Below are 20,386 nucleotides of genomic sequence, written 5' to 3' on the forward strand. Positions count from 1 at the left end.
ACATGATGGTGCAGAAGATCCCAGCATCAGGGACTCTCTGGATGGCTTCTACAAAATGTATTGCAGAAAACAGCCAGAGAGAAAGGATCCGACGTATGAGGCTGCCTCACGGTGTCTGTCACAGAAGATTTCAGAGTTGGAACAAAAGGACGGAACAAAATATGTGTCACGTTGCCTGCAAATGGCACAGTTGGTCTTGAACAGAGATGGATGTAAGATCTTTCCAAACCATCCCCCTTCTGCTTGCTTTTCAAAGCCAGCTGAAGGAGAAGTCCTGTTGGAAAACAGGAGGAGTATACCTGGACTCTCAGATGACATCCTGCAGTTCCTCTTGAAACACACACAGGCAGAATATAGCCCTGATGGGTCACACGAGAAGTGAGCAAGACATTGGTTTGTTTCTATCATCAAAGCTTTGCTTTCACTCCAGAAAGAGGTGACTTTCTTAGAAAGACATTGTTCTCCAAGCACCACCTTCAGCACCAGGTGCTCCATGGAGGGGCTCACCCACACCAGACCTTGCACTTTGCTCTCTGAAGGGCAGCACTGCATAAGGAGCATCCGTGTAACTGCTTTGGGATGTGGTGACTATTTGGGAGGGGTCATGCAGTGTTTGCTGCTGGGACATCAAACATGATAATTTATACCCACCAGGCTTTTAAACTGGCCTGCATCCTTACCCTAGGTTAACAGTGGTCCAGCCCAAATTCAGCCCTTGGGTGGGCATGGCTGTCCAAGTGCTGTTGGCTATGACAGACTGTTTGAATGACCTTGGCATGGTGTGCCCCAGCCCTACAGAGGGAGAGTTAAGATCTTGTTCTGTACATTTGCCCCCACAGGGTGCCTCTTAGCTCTGTGTTTTTACCTACAGACATGTAACCCCATAGTTCATGATTGCAATGCCAGGCGAATTTTTCTGACTGAAAAAGTGTGTGTGTGCATGAAAAAGAGAAAATACAGCTGAGTATGTTCTCTGACAGCGCTTCTGTCCTGTTTACCTCCCCACCATCACACCCCCCAACAACCTTCAGTTCCTTTCTGACTTTCATGATGGTGCTAATGAGATCCCTGGGGGAATGTTCCCTTTAAAATGAAGCGGATCTCTCTGAGCCCAAAGAGGCTGATGTCAGTCAGCAACAGAGCAATGAACCCACACACAGCCACTTAAGGTTTCTCTCTCAGAAGCCTCCTGGCTCGGTGGCTTCTTTGTTTCTTTACTGCCTCTGCCAGGCAGATAAATGTCTTTGTGCGTTTTCCACCCACTGGCCTTTCCACTGTTTTACAGCAGTTTGCTGTAGTGATGTTGTTTGCTAACTGGGGAGGCCATTCTCCAGCGTGGGTGTGAGCAGGGAAGCACAGAGTGCCAGAGGAAGGGATGTGTTTAAGATGACAGCAGATGGGCAAAGGAAAAAGAAAGAAAGGATGGTTGGGGTCTCAAAGGTCAACATCAGTGTGGTTACCCCAGTACAGCCACAGTGCTCACACCAGTTTTGGTATTTGATATCCAGTCCAGCTGCTGAGATCTCTCACCCACTCCCTGTCCACACTGTCCAGATCTCAGAGTGGGTGTTTGTGTTCCTGCATGTCACATTGCCTGCTGCAGTCCCACACGGGGCTGCCATTCCTGCCATGCTGCCCCTGGCAAATTGGCACAGCCACCTGTGCTCTGCAGGTGTTTCCAGCAAAGGCAATGGAAATTTGGCTGCTGCCTTCAGTCAGAGCAGGAGGCAGCCCAGCTGGCTGCAAGTTATGGCCAAAGTCTTAGGACTTGATGTAATCTCTCTTTGCACATAGATTTATATTAGAAGTGCCTGGGTTTAGTTTCCTGAGTCATCATGTAACCAATACATTTGGCTTTGTGGTGGTCCTGCTCAGTGTGTTGCTTGCTTGCTTTTATGGCAGAGGTGTTGTACATGTGCTGGAGGGCACACAGAATATTGGAGCAGACCTTCAGCTGCTCCCCCAGCATTACTCAAGTTAATGAGTAATGAAAAAGAAGAATTGAGGATGCAGCATCATTTCTGTAGTAGCAAACAAACCCACAGGTGCTTGTGTATCAAAATCCAGATGAAAGCATCCTGCTGGCAAAAACTATAGAGAATGGTAATATCAGCTAGTTTAGCCACAGACACAGCTGGAAAAAGCAAATGTGCTCCTGAGTGTGCTGTCAGTAATTACAGTAACATCCCTGGCCCCTCTGCCAGCTCTCACTGCTTAACCCCCATGCATCTGTCACAGCCACAAGGGCTTTGGTGTTGACAGATGTAGGGAGATATTGCTAAGGATGTACATGGAAGAAGGAGGGTCTTCGGTATGAATCAGGTGTTGTTGCTTTTAATTTTTGGCAGTGTTTATGCTGTTCCACACAGTTAAAGTAGTTGCTGTGCAAAACCTCTTAACTGCCATTTTAAGGGAAATAAACTCCCATGAAGAGAGATGGAGAAATCAAAGGTCGGCATCTGAATCCCTTTAGTTGCCGTGTTTGGTTTGTTGATGAATAGGGCAGTGCTTTGGGTTAGCTCTAAAACTGGCTGGTCTCCTATTCAGACTTTAAAAAAAAAATTAATTTAAAAAAAGCCAAAGACATGTAATTTCCACAAAGAAAGCTTGCAGAAAAATAGGAAGTTCCTGCTCTTCAGGAGAGACCTGCTGCTGATGATGTTTGAGACATCTCTACTGGGTTTTGATGGAAGAGAAAAGAAGCTTGGAATGACAAAATAGAGAAAAGGTGACTGCTGAAAGAGCATGAAGAGAGATACTGGCAGAGGAGAGCATGAAACTGTTCAACGTAGGCAGAACAGACTGGATGCAGCTGAAAAAATTTGGATTATGACTCATATCTACAAATCTTGGCTGGCATCTTGCAGAGGACATGGTAATCTCTGTGCTGCTGAAAGATGCAATCTTTTGAGAAGTTTGCACCCCTCACAATCAGGAGTGCAGCAGTTAGTTCTTCTGTGCGCTGCTTATTTCCAGTGGATCATGGATATGACTGTCCATGGCTTCCTCAAGGTAAAAAGACAGTCTTTTTGCATAACAAGTACCAAGTGTGGTATGAAGCCCTCACAGAAATGTCCCATGTTCTGTCCGTTTTCCCCCAGCCTGTCTGAGGGCAATAATCTGAGAAACTGAGTTTTTTCCTGAGAGGTGAAGTGCTTTCCTCTCTCCCTGGCTTGCACTTGACTTAGTTTTGACACTTCTGTGGTTTCAGCTCACCCTGTCTCCCCAACTTGTTGGCCTCCCCAGCACTGGTGGTTCTCATCTCTGCTGGCAAAGCCAGCTGCTGACACCTCTCTTCATCCCCCTCTGTGTGGAGGCTGCTTTAGCAAAGGCATTTGGGGGCTTACACTGCAGAACAAATCCAAGGAGGTTTTTCCCTTCTGTTTGTTCAAGGCTCACAGCCAAGGAGCAGCTCTCTAAGCCTGACTTAGGACAGCACCTGAAAACCTACACCACCTCTCAGGGCTCTGGGTATACAAGATCCCACAAAATCCTCAAGCAAAGTGTGTAAGTGAAGTAAAAGATGGTGAATCAGTCCCATAGGGTAAAACAAGCAAGGCCAGAATTGATCCCTCCTTGCCAAGTAGGAGGAACACAGGGCATGGTGAGGATTTGACATGGCCCAGGGGTTTCCCTCCTGCACAGCCCAGACCCAAATGCCAGCCAGGGTCTGTTAGAGGTGAGTGTGCTTTGGGTGGGTGTTTTGCACCTGAGCTGGAGCAGCATCCCAGCAGGGTGACTGTGCTGCTGCAGGCACTGAGCCCCTGCCCTTGCACACCAGCCCCTGGAGCGGCCTCAGGGCTCAGCCCAGCACCAGCTCTGGCAGGCTGAGAGTGCTGCCTCTATTCCCTTTCACAAATGCCTGATCCAAGCTCTTTTGTCATCCTTGCCGAATCCTGCTGCTGTTAAGTCGTTCCCTTGGCTGGGAGCTGCTCCAGGACATTTGGTATCAATGGCCTCTCTGCTGCTTACTCTGACAGCATTTTTATTTTCCCTCCCACACGGCTGCTGGTGGGAGGTGCTGATTCATGCCAGCGACCTACCCAGTCCTGGAGCCCAAAGGCAGCGAGAGAGCTGAGCTCCTGCCACAGGTGCTGAGGCAGCCCCTGAGCACACCTCAGTGACGGGAATGGAGGCAGGACTGCTTACACCAGCAGGGGATTTTTTCCCCAGGAGTTTAAGGTGCTTTGTTGTGCCTGGATATATCAGGACATACAGTTGTTAAAACTGGATATACGGCAGGCAGTATACATCCTGTGTAAGTGTGGCTATTTCACTACTGAGCATTGGTGATTTTGTGTGGGGCATATGTTTTCCCACAACACAGAAGTTCATTTTAAAAATACCCTGTTCTGTAGGCTTTCCCTAATGACTATTTTCCCACACACATCAATTAGGCAACAACATATGCCAGCATATCTTCCTTAAAAGTAAAATCTGGCACGTAGCACACAGAGCATGAAATAATAAGATGTGATTAAAGCAGTAGCTAACCAAAGCCAGAAAATTTGTGGCTGAAAGGTCAAACCTTTTTTTAAATTGCCTTTGCAATGGCTTGTTTATTTGCAGGTGTTGGGACTTGGGAGGGAAAGTCTTGTAATGAAAGAACCGCTGTCACAGAAAATCTCACCATCAATTCAAGCCAAACAAACTTTCACTTGCATTGGAAGGTAGGTTCTCCTAATGGGAAATGTCAATCAGCCTTAGGGCAGGTATCACTTTCCAGTGTTATCTGCATTGCTGTGAGAGATGAGCCAGGAACGGTGCTAAATGGGTGCTAAAATCAGCACCTCCCGGCCAGAGAAGCAGGATGATTCTGTAATTAAGGATACTGAGGTGGGGATGCTATGCCCTGCAACACATTTTCAGCATGACTTCCACCAATTAGTTTTTTCTAAGCTGGCAGCAGCTTGGTTTGGGTATCTGGGAGCTTCAGAGGAAGAGTGAAAGGGCAGCACGTTTACACCCATGTAATTCCCCTCAAAACCCAATTAGAGGTTCAAACAACAAAAGAGATTTTGCATGTGTGGTCCAAGCCCCCTGTTTTAAGATGCGACTCAGCACGTGTTGTGTGAGGCCAGCTTGGTTTTGATCCTTGTTTTTGCATCTTCCCCAGGTCTGACTGGTCCCTGAGCCAAGTCAAGCACCACGGGATGAACGTGTGCGTGCACACAAGTCCCGTGGCTGGGTTCTGTCTCTGGGAGTGTTAATGCTGCCTGTCTGGTGTTCAAGAATAGACTGGTTGCACGTGAATTACTAGGGAAAAAAAAATTCTTCTGGGATGAGGAGACAGACTGCTATTTTAGGGGCTGGGGGAGTCTTTCCAAAGGCAGCAGTGAATTAGGCTGAAAATGCAATGGTGTGCTGGACAAGCACCAGGCTGGTTCCTGTGCCACTTCCTCCTGTTCCCATTCCCACGGGGTGCTTCTGCAGCTGATTTTTCCCAAAGCCAGGGCATGACAACCTGCAGGCTCAGTGTGCCTCACCTGAGTGCTGGCACAGCCACCCTCTATGGCTTGCTCTTTCTCATATCCAGGGCAGCAGAGTCTCCTCCAAGGTCTCTTTTCCTGCTTTTCCTGTTTGGATCACCTTCCCACCATCAGGGTTACTAGACAAATTTACACAGATGGAGCATCTGTCTGGTATTTTCATTTCCCAAGGCTTTAAGCTTAAGCCTTTTAAGTTTTTTTGATAAGCACACAGCATTTCACACAAAGGGCCTAAAAGTCTTAAAATTGGGATTTGCAAAAGGAAAAAGGATATTTCAAGGGACAGAGGTGCTAGCAAAATATCCTCCTGCATTTTGTAGGTTTTGCTCTCTCTTTCCTAGGCTGTTTTTGCAGTTGGGTTTTGTTCTCCGTGCCAGTGGCGATTCAAAAAAAGGTGATGGAAAATTTCTTGGGCGATTCCTGTTGCTGTGTGAATAGTGCTGTCATAAAATAGATCCCTCAACACTGTTTTCAGTCTGCAATTATGTGCAAGGGCATAATTGGATTTTTTTTTTCAGTACATACATTGTTCAGTAATAAAAACTTTATTCTGAAATCATTACAATCTGTTGCAGAAATCTATATTTTTTTTTGTTACAAAATGGAAATTTGCCTCTGAAATTTCCATGACACTATCAACCACAGAAGAGTATTGTTCTTACCAAACAGAACCCTTGCTGAGAGTCAAAGTGCTATAAATATTTAAAGAAATTAATTACTAAATAAGTCAGAATAGTGCCCCAGTCTTTAAATATTAAATGGAATATACACAGTTGACAAAAAGCAGGCAGAAACACTGAATGGGGCAATTTAATGGCCTAAATGTAATTATTTGCAGTGCAAAGGCAACTATTAAAGTCGTTTTTGCTTAATGACAAGCAGCACTCAAAATACAAGGGCTTAAGTCCACATTTCGCTTGCTGAAAGAAATTTCTATCCTGTCTTATGTTCTACTACAGAGGCCCCAAAGTTCACCAAGGAGGTTAATGAACCAGTGTGAGTAAAAAAAGGGCAGGGGGCTTTGGGCAGGGGTTGTTTCATGAAAGGCTTTACTTTGGGGCAGCACTTGGGTGTGCAGCTCAGCCTGGGTGTGCAGGGTGAGATGCTCCAGTAACCTCCAGCTGCTCTCTGGGCATCAACTGCCTGGGAACTCCAGTCCTGCAGTGATGCTAATCCTCCAAAAGCCAACCCAGACAGATGTGTTGGCAGCTTTTGGGCACTGTTCATTGTCCAGGACCCCTGGTCTGGTCAGGAGGGTGTTGGCGTGCTCTTACTTCCCCCCTTGTAGAGGAGGAGGCACCCGGAGCTGTGGAGGTTACTTCTGTTGTCAGCAAGGCAATTTGGTGACAGCTGAGGCTGAGAGAAGGTTTAGTCATAGCCAGATTTGTAAAGCCATGAGTAATCAGGTCAGGGCTTCTTGTGCCCCTGCTCAAGATCCAAAAGCTGCATTTTAGCTTGATGAGCAATTCATCTGGAGTGATCAGTTTTGATTTGGAATCTAGCAGATCATTTTCTGACAGACAATCAGGTGAGAAGAGGCAGCACAGAAACAATCAAGTCTTATGACTAAAAATCCCAGTAGTGCCCACATTATTAGGCAAATTCCAACTTTCTCTTATAGGAGGGGATGTGTCTGTTGTTTCCCATCAGTGTTATCTTTCCCATGGAGACATTTACCTGTGGAATTGCAGGAGCTAAGTTGCATTTACTGCCTGGAGCAAGCAATGCCAGTGAGTTGCTACTGGGAAAGGACCTAGGAAGTGGCATTTGATGCTGACTGCAGTATGGAAAAATTGTCCTTTGTCCCCTAGGCCCCAAAGTATGCCATTTGTTTGTTTGTTTGTTTATTATTTTAAACTTATTTTTTAATGAGAGCATTATCAAGTTTTCTGCCATCTGTGTGAACAAACTGAGGGAAGGATGACTAGGGAGGGAGATATGTGTAAGCAGCCTATGGGAAAGCGTTCTGTGGAAAACCTGGGATGTTGGAGAAATGGTTGTGTTTATACCTGGTCTTCCCTCTCTCACCTCTCTTTTGGGTTTGGCTTCGTTTTGGGTTCGGTGATTTCTTTTGTTCTGTGGCCTGTGAGTGTATCCAGATGCTCTGAGGATTTATATCAGGTAGCAGAGGGCTTTTTCCAGAAGACCACAGCAGGGTCTGTGCATGCATTTTTCATATAATTTAACAGTTATGACATGCCTTGTAGGCTTGTTTTAAACCTCTTTTCAGTTTAGCTGTATAACATTTGGCCTCTTTGCTGTGGCATAGATACATCACTGAAGAACAGGAGCTAGAAGGATCCTGCATGGAAGAGAAGGTTACAAGTGAAGAAAATTTGCTTTTTTTTTTTTTTTTAAGAAGACTAAGGAAAACAATTCAAGAAGAGTTGGACTGAACTTTTAAGGTTTGCAAGCAAAAATATCCTGTAAATTCTTCTGATTTTTTTATGAAGAAAATCTTTTGACACTAAGGACTAGAAGTCAGTTTCTAGCAGCTGCTTCTGCACTGCCTAAGAGCATGTGGCATGAACAAAACCCCACAGTGTGACCTGCTATATAAATACAGGGGAAAAAAATAAATACGTATTTACCCATGCTACAGAAATCACCCCTGTGTAGCACACAGGGTCTCTCAGCTGCAGCTCTGTTTGCTGGCCATTGGTACCATGTGCTAAGGCCACAGGTGGTGACAGTCATGTTTCACTTTTGTGGAAGAGTGACCCAAAAATGTATCAGCTGTGCAGCTCCATCATCCCTTACATTGCAGTGAGCACTGGGGTTTCTGAAAGGATTTTGGTTCTGTTAGTGAAACTGGATAGATGGTGGCCTTTAGGTGCAATTGTCTGTCTCCAGACCCATCCTCTTAGCTGAATGAAAGAGATGAGTTTGTTCATGAAATGGGCTGCAGTATTTTAATGCCATGAAAACTAATTGGCATCCAAGAATAAAGATGGTCCCCACTAGCACAGCTAATTAGAAAAGCAATCCTCATACTCCTCATGCAGTTTCTTCTCAATTTAGAAGGAGCTCAGGCACAGAAATTTGCTTGTCATTCTTTGAAGTTCCAGCTTCTAGCATCAGCCAAATGTGTAATTTTTAAAAGCGTTTGTATTTGAGAGAACCCCACAGGATAAATACTGTTTATTCATAGAGCAATAGATTGCCACAACATTGTGAGGCGTGGATGTCACTGCAATCAGAGTACTGACACATCTGAGAAAGGAGGTTGGGGTGTGCCTTTCACAGCTGATCAAATGAAATGTGCCTTTGCCTGCAGTAATCCTGATTTAGTGCAGTCACAGCTCTCTCCTGATCCGCAGAGAAACTCACCCCACTTGATACCTGACTGTAAAAGTCCATGTGAAGTGACGCTGCTTTGAAAATAGAGCCTGACTTAATTAACTGTGGGAAGATGCTTGGATGCTCAGGCTGGCAAAAAAAGTCTGTGGGATCCTGTTTTGGAGTCCTACCCTGAAGACAGAGTTGGATACACTCCAGCCAGTTCTGCCTGACTCCTGTCAGGGACCTCCTGCAACACTTGGAAATCTTTGTAACCCTGAACCTGATCGAATCTGAAGCTGTACGGGTGTTCCCACGGAGACCCTGAGGTAACTAATGGCAAAACATGCTATTTATGTGCCTGCAGAAGCAGAGAACACATAAAAGGCAAATGGTTCACTTAAAATTCTTTCTCATGAGCAGCTGAAGAGGTTGAGGCCAGGCTGAATCCTCAGACAGGAGAGGATGTGGGGGCCTTGGAGCCAGGGAAATTCAACAAGCCTTTTGAAACAGGCTCTTGACTTCCCAAAGCCAAGGCTGGACATTTCCAAAGAAGCGTCTGCCTGTGGAGATGGGGCAGTACAGGAGCAGCATGCAGGAGGGGAGGTCGGGAGGTGATACAGATGGTTTGCCTTCCACGGTGGCCAGGTGACTGAGTTCTGTTATTTTGCAGAAATTGTAAACTGAATGCAAGGTGAACGAGGTGTCTGGCTTTGCCTCCTGGTGTCTCCTCCTGGCTGTCTCCTGGAACAGGCTTCAAATGGAGCTGGAATTCCTTTATGCTTCCATTATACACCGATGAAGCTGCTGGTGAGTTTGATCTGAGCGCTGTGCTTGTGTCCTGTTTTCTGTCTTTAAAGGCTGTGTGGTTGTAGCAGCCTGCCATTGTTAATGGACAATAGAATGGCACACAGAATGATAACAGAGGGAACTGCCAACTTGATGTGTAGATCCATTGTCCTCCAGGAACGCTGGCAATTAGAGAGCCATCTGCTTGGCTCTGAAGACAAACAAAAGAGAAAACTGAAAATACACGAGATGGCCCTCTGAGGGTTAATGAAAACCAAAAGGAGTTCTAGTCTTTGCCTGGCCCTGAAGGGAACCGGGTGGAACATTCAGGCTTCCTCTATGGAGACCTCGTTTTAACTTGTCATTTAAGCTTTTTATTCCACTAAGAGCTAATTGGGACGGCGGGGGCTGTTAAAGGAAACAATGTAAAACTTGATCTCTGTACGCTTCCCCTGGCTCCCCAGAGCATCATCAGAGTAAATGAGAGGTTTGCCTGTGGAGATGGATGCTGAGAGCAGTGATTTCCCCGGTAGAACTCCTGGGGAATACTGCATCTCATTCCCTCCCCAGGTGACAGAAATACTGGGATTACTTCCCAGCCGTCCTCTGGGTCTGGGTGTACTGGATAGGGGGAGGCTGTGAGAGGAGGGAGCAATGAGGGGAGGGGAAGGGACAAAAACCTTGCAGGAAGAAAAGGCTGCGGCAGCACCTGAAGAGGCTTCGATGGGAAAAGACCGTGGAAGCGCGGCGATTTCTTCTGGAAGCTGTTTAAGAGGGATGGGTCACCGCACCTCCTCCCTTAGGCAGAGGCTCGGCATCCTCTGACGGTGGGAAAGACCTAAGGATGATCCCGCATCCTCTGAGCTGGAGAAAGAGGCAGGGAAGCCCCGCTTTCCCCCTTTCCTGCGGGGCGGGGGGCGGGATGCACGGGGGTCTTGGAAGTATTGGGGAGGGCAGGAAGGGCGGCTGCGGTAGCTGCCAAGGAAGGGAAATGGAGCTCGGCTTGCCCAGCGTGTGAGAAAGTTGCGCTGCCCGGGAGGGGAGGGGAGGGGGCGGCCGGGGCCGAGCGGGGAGGACAGGACGGGGGTGGCGGCGGTGCCGGTACCGCCCCCGGGGGCTCGCAGTGACGCAGCTCCCGGCGGGGCCCCCCGCCCGTCTCCTCCGCCCCCATCCCCTTTTAAACCGCGCCGGAGCCGCCGAGCGCAGCCCAGCCCAGCGCAGCCCAGCCCGGCAGAGCCGAGCATGGGGCCGCGGGCGCTGCTCGCCCTCCTGGCGGCCGCCGCCCTGGCAGGTGAGCGGGGCAGGGGCGCATCCCGCGGGGAAAGGCGGGGAGCGGCCGGGGAACAGCCCCGGAGGGAGCGGGGGAGGGATGGAGGGGCTCCGGGGACCCGCAGGGAAGGGGCGGTGGGGATGGCGCTGGGCGAGAGCTCCCCGCCTGCTCCGCCTTTATTTCTATCCCAGTGCAGCATCTTTGCACAAAGACTTCTCGGTGCCGTTTCGTTCCAGGGGTGCTGCTGGGTTTTTGCCGGCGGGAGGTGATGGCAAAGTAGCGGCTCTGCAGGTTTAACTGATAGGATTTTTTTATTTTTTTGTTTGCACGCGGCATTTAATGCTAAAACCCCGCCGTGAAATGAACCTTAAACACAATAGAATGAGGTGGTGGCTTGGCTCTGGAGTGTTTTATGCGTACTTACATCATTGCTTGAAAGAATCGGTGTCGTTCTGGGTTGAGTATTTTGGCTTTAGGTCTGTTAGAAGTCTTCACACTTCTGACTCCAACAAAGAGTGCGAGGAAGTTGACTGCCTTCAAGTGCCTTTATTGAAATCAAAGAGGGAGGGTGGAATACAGGAGGACAGACCCCAGCACACTTACACCATAGATTCTATGGGGGTTCATTACCAAATATTTCTTCCTGTTTATGCCATCAAACAGATCAGGTACTTCTTTACATCCTTTGTGGCTGTAGTGCTTTCAAATGTTGAATTGGTTAAACATTAACTTCAAGAACTTTCTGGTAGTCCTGCGAATCAATATGCCTAAATTTCAGTGATCCTGCCTAGGAAGACACTGTGACATTTTGATGAGGAATGACACTGCACTGAGTCATCTGCACTGATGAAACAAAGCCATGTGGAGATTTCATCAGGGACCCACCCGAAGATCTGTTCTAATCTTGGAGATGCAAGCAAAAACCCTGTGAATTTGTCCTGCATTTATCATTTTTCATGGTATCCATCAACTCTCAGCACTTAGGCAAAATCAAAGAGTCTGATCGTAACTGCCTGGGCAGACTTGGTTCAGGAGGGTAAAGCAGAGCCAGGGCTTAGCTTTACTCGGTGGGGCTGTGGTTTGTCTCCTGCTGTGTGTTCAGGTGCAAGGTTCCCATACTGGCACGTGCTCTGGCTGTGCTCTGCTCTGGGACCCTGCAGTGGTCCCATCTGCTGTGTTCCTGCAAGCCCATGGGTGGGTACCCTGCTGCCTGACCCTGCTGTCCCTGTCAGGGTGATGGCTTGTGACAGGTGACAGTGCAGAGGGAGGCAGCCCTGCTGGCCAGCACCTTCAGGTGGCCCCAAGGGAGCTCTCTCTGGCTGGCGTGGGCTGGCACTGCCAGCACCTGGGAAAAGTGGGGCATTGCTGGCTCCCCACTGCCTTCCTGGCAGAGCAGCTGCCTCAGTGTGTTATTTCAGGCTCTGGCATGGATTGGAGGCTCATTCTGTTTCTCCAGGCAGGTTAATATGACATATGTCCAATACCATTTGGTTCTCCTGATGTTGTTATGATGCTCCCTCTCTGTCCATGCTGGCTTCCACTGTGAACCAAGCTCTTGTGAGCTTTTGAATGACACAGCAAAGGCAGTGGGTACAACCTGACTTTGTCTTCTTGTGCCACTGACAGCACTCAGGGCACCCCCTGAAGTAGGAAAAGATGTCCAGGAGTTTGTCTGCTCTGTGCTTTATCACATCCCCTGGGTGTCACTCACAGGTGATGTGCTGTGGCTGCGTCACTAAAAGGACAAAATCAGATGTTTGCCCAGGTGTTCTCGGGGGCTGGAGGAGCAGAGGAGCCTTCCCAAGAGGAGGCAGTGCAGGGGCTCATACCTGTGCTTGCATGTGAGTGGAGACTGGGAGCAGCTCCTGCTGGAAGAGCAGCATCCCCAACACCTGTGGGATTGAGAGAATGTCTTCTTTAAGAACAGCACTTTTTTTAGCAGAAGGGGCTTTGTCTGCTGCCCCCATGTACGTCCATCCTGCTCCTCCGTGCACCAGCAGGGTGGGCTGCAGCAGTGTGGTCGTTGTTTGCTCACTGGGTCAGTCAGGGAGCTCGGAGCCTGCCTCAGGCAGCGCTGAGCGCCAGAGAGGGGGAGAGGGTTGGCTCTGTGCGGCACCATCTCCCCTCACACACCACCTGGCACTCCGGGGGAATGCTGGGGGAGGGATGCAGTGCTATTTTAGGGGAATCCCTTCTGTGCTCTCCTTGTGTGGGTTCCCTTCTCTGATGGCACTGGTATACGCAGGGAAGGGGTGGAGGCTGGAGAAGCACATCCTCACATATGTGTTTGGGGGAGAGCACAGAAATATCAGGAGTCATTATTGTATGATGCTCAGCTATTATACTCTGAGTCAGTGCTCCAGGGGACGTCTGCTTCCTCTGCCAGCACAGAGAATAAAGGTTGTGCTGCTTTAAATAGTGTAAGGCTACATGCTCCTGTCTTCCTTGGGGTGGTGTTCATTCTCCTGATGCTGAGAGGTAAAACTGACCTCCTTTATCTACATGCTGTGCTACGTGTTCATCTGTTTCAGGAGGTCTCTCACTGACCCAGCCAGACTGAGGCCATGGTTGTGTTTAGGACTCTCCTGACCCTTGTAAGGACTTCAGAGCTGCACCCCAAGCTGTGTGTTTGTGTGCTGTGGTTCTGCACAGTGTGGGAGGCTTGCAGAGCCAGGATTCAACAGGCCCAGGAGTGCTTCCTCACGCTCCTGTGTGGCTGCCAGCGGTGCTGAACCTCACTCCTGGAAATCTCCAGGTGGATGGGAATTGACACAGTTTATTAATAACACACAGCAGCCAAGCTCATTAACCAGCTGGAGATGTTGCAGCAGTGATGGCAAAATAAGGCAGCACGGAGGTTTTATTGGCAGTGGCTTCTTTCCTAAAGCAAATTCCTTGGCCCAAGTACAGTAGAACTGGTGTAAGGAGTGTGAGCTATCCCACGTGTCCTCAGGGCAGAGAGAGAGAGAGGGATGGGTTGTACTGCTTCCTGCCAGAGTAGTTTTCCACTGAGATTTGAGGGGGTTTTGTTTATTTCTTGCAATGATAATGGACCACTCAGTGAATGGAAATTTTCCTGTCCCTTCTGGCTCTCTCCATCATTCCAGGAGCCACCTCCAAGTGAGACAGTATTTCTCCAGCAGGACTGGGACAGTAGCTGCTTTAGAGTCTTGAAGAATGGTCTGCTGTTGGCAGGGGGTGCACCTAGAACTTCTTCATAAGCTGAAAGATTCTGGGGGTGCAAACAGGCCTCGCTTGTTGGGTTTGATTTTATTTTTACCATCAAGCAGGTGCAGCTACATAAGGACCTGATTTGAAGTTCCACTTTGAAATTTCAGCATGGCTTTCTTTGGTGTTGCAGTTTTTGTGGGTGGGGTTATTCTTGGTGTATATTATTTTAGCGGTACAAGTGTTACCATGCCTCCTCTCTTGTGCTGTGCCTCAATTTTACATGGCTTTTCCATCCAAATAAGGAAAGATTTAATGTGGAATGTGCCTGGTTTAGTTGACTGCCAACCCAAAACTCAAGCTGTCTCATCAGCCCTATTTGACTGAGGACTCCTGTCAGTGATGCTTGTATTAATGAATCTTCTAATAATTGGTTTTTCTTTCAGGTGCCAGTGCAGCTCCAGTGGAAAAAGACCATACCGAGGAAATGGTGAGTAGCTGCTTGTCAAACCAACCTCAGAAAATACCAGTGACATGTTCTCCATTTCTTTAAACTCTCAGGACAGTGCTTCATGTTTTTTCCTGAGGGTACATTTTTAAAAGCTGATGGCTGACATGGAACTCGGGGTGCCTTTAGCCGTCAGGAGATGCCTGCCTGCACCTCGGTGGAAATGGGAGCTGCCTCTTGTGTCAGTGTCAGTGCACAAGCTCTGCATTGTACAGCTGCTTGAAAAGTGATCAGAAATTGTGCTCAGTACGTGTTCTTGTACTGAGAACTTCAGGGAAAGGCGAAATACCTTCAGTTATCAACTGTGTAACAGACTTTCTGATTAGTCCTTCCTCTCCTGCTTTGGAAAGAGATCTTACCCTGTGTGATTAAATAAATGCCAGCAGTTGCCCCCAGACCCTTTACCCTGACACCAGACCCCCTGCACTGGTTGTTCTGTGATCATTTAGATCAGCAAACACCTGGTAATAACCAAAAGTAGTTAAAGGCAAATGGCTCTATAAATGTTTCATTGTCTCCTCCCAGTCATCCCCACAGATTGTCAGCTCTTGTATCCCCAGCAAACAGGAGCACTTGCTCTCACCAACAACTTCAGCTCTTGAAAATAATTTCATACAGAGGAGATACTTTGGTAGTTCTTAGAATTAGAGCACATTGTGTGGCTTTCCTAAATCAATCCATTTTCTCTGCTTCCAGGCAATCCAGTTGGATGTTCACTGCTAAAAACCAGGCAGGACTTAGAGCCCACACACATGTAAAGGTGTGGATTGTATCCCTTACAGAGGACATAGAGGTGTTTTAGTGTATTGGCAGTCCAAAGTGCCTTTGCAGGATCCTCATTTGGACAGATCCTACGGGATAATCCTCATACTTTGAATGTGTGTTGTGTCTGTTTATTTTATAGGGTGTGTTACCACGTGTTGTTTGACTCTCCTTTGTACTGAGTAGGGTATTTTATATTTTAAAAAGTGCAAAAGAAGCCCCTTACCTCTGCAAACAAAAGGGGAGATAAAAAGGCCTGTCTGTTCTCTTCCTACTGGTACAGGAGTGATGGGCAAAGCCCAGATGCACAGGATTACTCAAAACTCATTAACAGTAGCCTGAATTCTAATCTCAAGCAGGCTTTTCCACCAGCTGGGTCAGAAGTAAAGTTTCCATTTTTGCCATGAGGATTTTCTCTCCTGTTTTGTCCCTTGCAGGTAACCCGGTGCATAGTGGAGGTCCTGTCCAACGCTCTGTCTAAGCCCAATGCACCCCCCATTAATCCTGAATGCAAAGAAATCCTGAAGAAGAGTAAGTACAACGTGATCTGAACTTAGGAGAGGAATTTGGTGCATCTCTCATTTTCTCTCTGCTGTTGGAGCTGGTGAACTGTTACTTCAGCCTGTGTGATTTCAGTGCCAGAATTCTGGTTTCCTTCTGTTCAGTCTGTCTTGCTGAGGGAATAAACAGCCTGACCTGGAAATTGTCAGGGATTCTTGGCCGACACTTGTGGCCCTCTCCTTGAACCACCTGGAGGGTCTGAGAGGACTTGACAAACTCTTTAGGTAACCTGAGAAGATGAAGCATAACTATTGCAAATCATCAGATTTCTTTGGTATTTTTTCAGTCAATTAAAAAAAAAGCTCTTAAAATTTGATAAAAAATCCCTGGTGTTCTTGGGTAGCTTGGAATAGATGGTTGTATTTTTATTGTGAATAATCATCTGTGATGGGCCAGGTCTGACATTCAAAGAACTGAACACAACCCCAGATCCCACTGATTTTTAATGGGAATGAGAGCTAGCTTGATTGAATACCAAAAATGCAACCACAAAAAAAGCCAAAGAAAGAAAATTATTCTGGAAATTCCAGGGTAACCTGTAAAATGCCTAATTAAGTGGAGTCAATTAGTTAATCCTTTTCCAGGCAGCCATACAAAATAGTAGCAAACAAATGATTTTAAAAGCGGAATTAAGAAATCAATTCTGTCTGAATTTCCATGATGCTTTGGGAAGCCAAGTCATCTCTTTGAAATAACACTTCAGGGGAGGGTTGGATTGCTCCATGATGCTTCTTTTGTTACTGTAGGTGATAAAGATGACAGAGAGAGGAGTGAAAACATACAGCCTGAAGTGAGGCACCCCAAAGACCCAGCAGAGACCGAAAAACATCCTGCTGGGAGCGTGGAGAAAGAGCAAAGGCAGGCAGAAGAGGAATCCAAAACGTACATGGAAGGAGGTGATGAGGAGAAACTCACTCGTGAGGAAGGTAAAAGCAAGGAAGAGGAGGCTGGGCACCACACACCTGCTCAGGACGAGACACTTCACACGGAAGAAAAGAAGCACTACCAGGAAATTGGGAGAGAGGAGGGGAGGAATTACCACAGTGAAGAGGAGAGCAAAGAGGGCAAGTGTTGTGAAGATGTAGAGGCTGCTGTTCTCACCAAGAAGTCCCACTCCGAGGGCATGAGCATGGATGAGCTCCGTGGTGGGAATGATCAGAGCCCCAGGGGCCACTGGCACCTGGAGGAGGGAGTGCAGAGCCCTTACAAACAAATTCGGGAAGGTGAAGAGGGAGAGGAAGAAAGGAGTGAGAAATACCACCATGAGTCTCAGGAACGTGGTTTCTCTCACCAGCAGGAGCGTGAAGAATCTGAGGAGAGTGAAGAAAGAGAGGAGAGAAAGGAACCCTACAAACCCAAAGGTTATCATGGGAAGCACAGGGCGGGTGACTCCTATGAAGAGAAGAGGGGCCGTGGTGGTGAGAGGGGGGAACCAGCGGGGGGATCACACCCAGGGGAGGCCAATCTCTGGGAGCAGTGGAAGCACCGTCAGAAACATCAGGAAGAGTCTGAGGAGAAGGGTGGCTCTGCTGGGAGGCGTGGGCCTGAGGAGCTGCAGGAGGAGAGGCCTGCAGGGCAGGGCAGTGAGGAGCACAGGGACAGCTGGCAGCAGAGCCAGGAGAGCAGGGAAGAGGAAAACAAGAGGCATCACCACAGTGAGGAGAGCGAAGAGAAGTGGCGTGAGGAGAGGAGACACCACGACGGATCACGCCGTTCCGAGGGGAGGATGTACCTTGCTGATGAAAACGAGGAGGGGCTGGACAGGATTCTCAGCAAGGAGAAGCAGCGTCGTGTCGGAGGGAGACCGCGCCTCCGGAGCAGGGAAGAGGAAGGGTCACAGAAGACCCATGCTCGGGAGCACCAGGGGCAGGCCAGGAGGCACTACAGCACTGAGGACAGCCTGGAGGAGGAGGAGGTGGTGGAAAAGAAGCATCACAGCAGTGACCAGGTGGAAAATGAAGAGGAGGAAAGATTTGCAGAGAGGGAAGAATACAGAGGCCATCTCCCTGCAGAGAAAGAGAAGAGAACTGCAGCATCCTACAGGCCTTTCTACCCTCTGCTGTGGTGGAAAAGCCGGCACTTGGACAAAAGGGACGGTGCAGGGGAGCAGCTTCTGGAGGGCAGGGAGGAAGGCAGGCCCACCCTGAGTGAGAAGAGCCTTTTCCCTGAGTACAATGACTACGAGTGGTGGTCAGAAAAGCAGATCCAGAGTGCTCTGAACCAAAGGCGCACCGAGAAGAGGAATCCTGGCAAAACAAACGGATACGGTGTGGAAAGGCAGTACAACAAGATGGATCAACTTGCACAGCTCCTGAACTACAGGAAGAAGTCAGCTGAACTCCCAGAGCTGTACAGCTCTGGAGAAGACCTGAAGAAACGTCACGTAGCTGGGAACGACAGAAGGAGCCGAAGCCAGAGGCCCCTGACGGAAGAGGAGGTAAGTGCACGGCAGTTCCTCTGAAAAGCTGGGGGAAGCACATTTCCAAATCCATTCCCAAGGTAGCTGGGAAACTGTACACAGAAAAACACAAGATTAAGTCACATTTTGAGAGATCTTCAGTGATTTAAAAATCTGCTTTCTTTGAACAGTGGAACTTTGAGTTTGCTGAACTACCCCAGGGCACAGTTTGTGGGATAAAGACAGAGATCCTATCAGCTGCAAGGCAGGAAGGGAAAGATTTTATTCTTCTTTGGGCCCTGCCTCTCCCTGGAGGCTGTACAAACTGACAAAACAAAGGTGCCATTGCAGCAGGAGCAGAGGGGGAGCTGACAAGCACCACTTGTGCTGTGAGGCTGTTTAAAATACAGAGCTGAAAAGTGAGTTGGGTGTTTAGAGGGAAATCAGCTGCCCATGAACTTCCCAGCTGGAATTGCAGAGCAGAACCTGCATTGCACCTGTAAGTCCAGTTCATATGTGCAGTACACACGTAGTGAATCCTCTTTTTTTGTTGTTGGACTTCCTGTTCTGCTCCAGCATCCAGGAAAACCGAGCCCACACCCATCAGTTAGCTCCCATCAGCCGGAGCTCCTCGTGTGTGTCACAGTTCTGCACGGCACAGAGCTGTGCTGGGAGCAGTGCAGGCTGGGCACTGATTTATGCAGATGTTAATTGCTGGTGACGAGTCATCATGGTAAAGAATTGGCTGCATAAAGCTGCTGCTGCTCTCTGCCCTTGCTGCACACTGTGCTTGCTGTGGGACCTCGCAGGGACAGCACCTGCACCTGTGACATGGCAGGAGGCCACCACTGCTAATGGTGCTTTAAATCTACAAAGACGAGGCTGTAATTGGAGCCAGCTCTCAGAATTAAAATTTTGATGCTTTCCCCAGCCTCAATTCAATCCAAAGCAGGGAATTTCACCAATCTCCCAGGTATTTGCTGCACTCCTGTTTACACCTGCTCTGCTCAGGGACGGGGAAGGGGCAGGACAGACTCTGCCTCAGAAATGGCCTTTCCTCTCCTTTCCATGGAACAGAACATTTGCCAGTGCTAATAATGATGGGTAAAACGCTCTCTGTTTTCACAGGAAAAGCAGCTGGAAAACTTGGCCACCATGGATCTGGAGCTGCAGAACATAGCAGAGAAGATCAACAGCCTCAGGAGAGGCTGAAGGTGTCCTCGTGCTGCCCGTGTTCTGTGGTAAATTCACTGCCACTGGATTGTTGTTTGCCCTAAACCCAGGAAATTCTATTCACTGTCCACTCTCGTGTAGTGATTTACACAGCTGAAAGTGTCTTTAATTTGCTGTTATGCTCCTGAGACCTGAATGGCATGAATTTTAGTAATATAACCTTTCATGTGGGCAGGTATTTTTAATATGCTTTTGGAGATAATTGTGTTAGTGTTCTTCAGGAATATATTTGTCTGAGTTTGCAATAATAAAAACCATTGATCTTGGACCAAACCTTCTCTTTGTTCATGTGGCTGATGGGGTGAGCTGGATCAGGTGTGTAGATTGTGCACAAAATAGGGGTCCTCCACCACTACCTTTTCAAAGTTACAAGGAGCTCATCTGTGTGCATTTTGTTTGCATGAGAGGGAAGAAAGAATCTGAAATCTCAATAATGATTTATTTTTTGTTTCCTTACTTATTTTCACTGCATTGATCAAGGATTATGGCACATTTGAAAAGTGGTATTCAGAGTGGAGACTGTGTCAGTGTCACTGCTGGTGAAATGGAACCACTTTGGCTTTGATCCACGTTAACTCCTCATGTGTTCCAACACTGTTCCTTTCTCAAACTGGTCTGTTATGCAAATATGTTTTTCCCATGTTGTTGTTTTTATTGTCACAGTATCTAGGATCAGCAGCCATCTAGAATGCAGAGATGCTGGAATCTACATCCTCTCCTTTTATGGCTTGTTCACAGAAGGAGAAGAGAAACTTCCCAAAAAGCAGAAAAACAACACTGGGAAGTTTACAAGAAGCAGAGGTAGATAAAACCAGATGTAGTGTACCTGTTCTCCCAAGAGAAACCTTTAACTGCTTCTTTCCATGAAATACAACCCCTATATTGAGCTAATGCTGCCCTGGAAGAACATCACTGTTCTCAAAATACTG

At 47.9% G+C, this 20,386-nt stretch overlaps 1 protein-coding gene across 10 annotated transcripts in view; it reads left to right on the forward strand.

Moving 5' to 3' along the window:
• CHGB (chromogranin B) overlaps window positions 1-19,730 on the forward strand; it is a 57,430-nt gene extending 37,700 nt beyond the window's left edge. For 6 of the 10 annotated variants that reach the window (XM_058834167.1, XM_058834168.1, XM_058834171.1 and 3 more), the window contains 4 exons: window positions 14,442-14,485; window positions 15,703-15,796; window positions 16,573-18,263; window positions 19,353-19,730. In XM_058834167.1, coding sequence (XP_058690150.1) covers window positions 14,442-14,485; window positions 15,703-15,796; window positions 16,573-18,263; window positions 19,353-19,436 — 1,913 coding nt within the window. In that variant the 3' untranslated portion in view covers window positions 19,437-19,730. Of the gene's footprint in view, window positions 1-382; window positions 3,013-4,569; window positions 4,671-9,128; window positions 9,579-10,750; window positions 10,849-14,441; window positions 14,486-15,702; window positions 15,797-16,572; window positions 18,264-19,352 lie in introns of those variants that run through there. The other 4 variants (XM_058834177.1, XM_058834174.1, XM_058834176.1 and 1 more) reach the window with 4 other exon arrangements.
• Window positions 19,731-20,386: the final 656 nt, after the last annotated feature.

This window comes from Poecile atricapillus, chromosome 3 (assembly GCF_030490865.1).
Source record: "Poecile atricapillus isolate bPoeAtr1 chromosome 3, bPoeAtr1.hap1, whole genome shotgun sequence".
In the NCBI taxonomy this organism is placed as follows: domain Eukaryota; kingdom Metazoa; phylum Chordata; class Aves; order Passeriformes; family Paridae; genus Poecile; species Poecile atricapillus.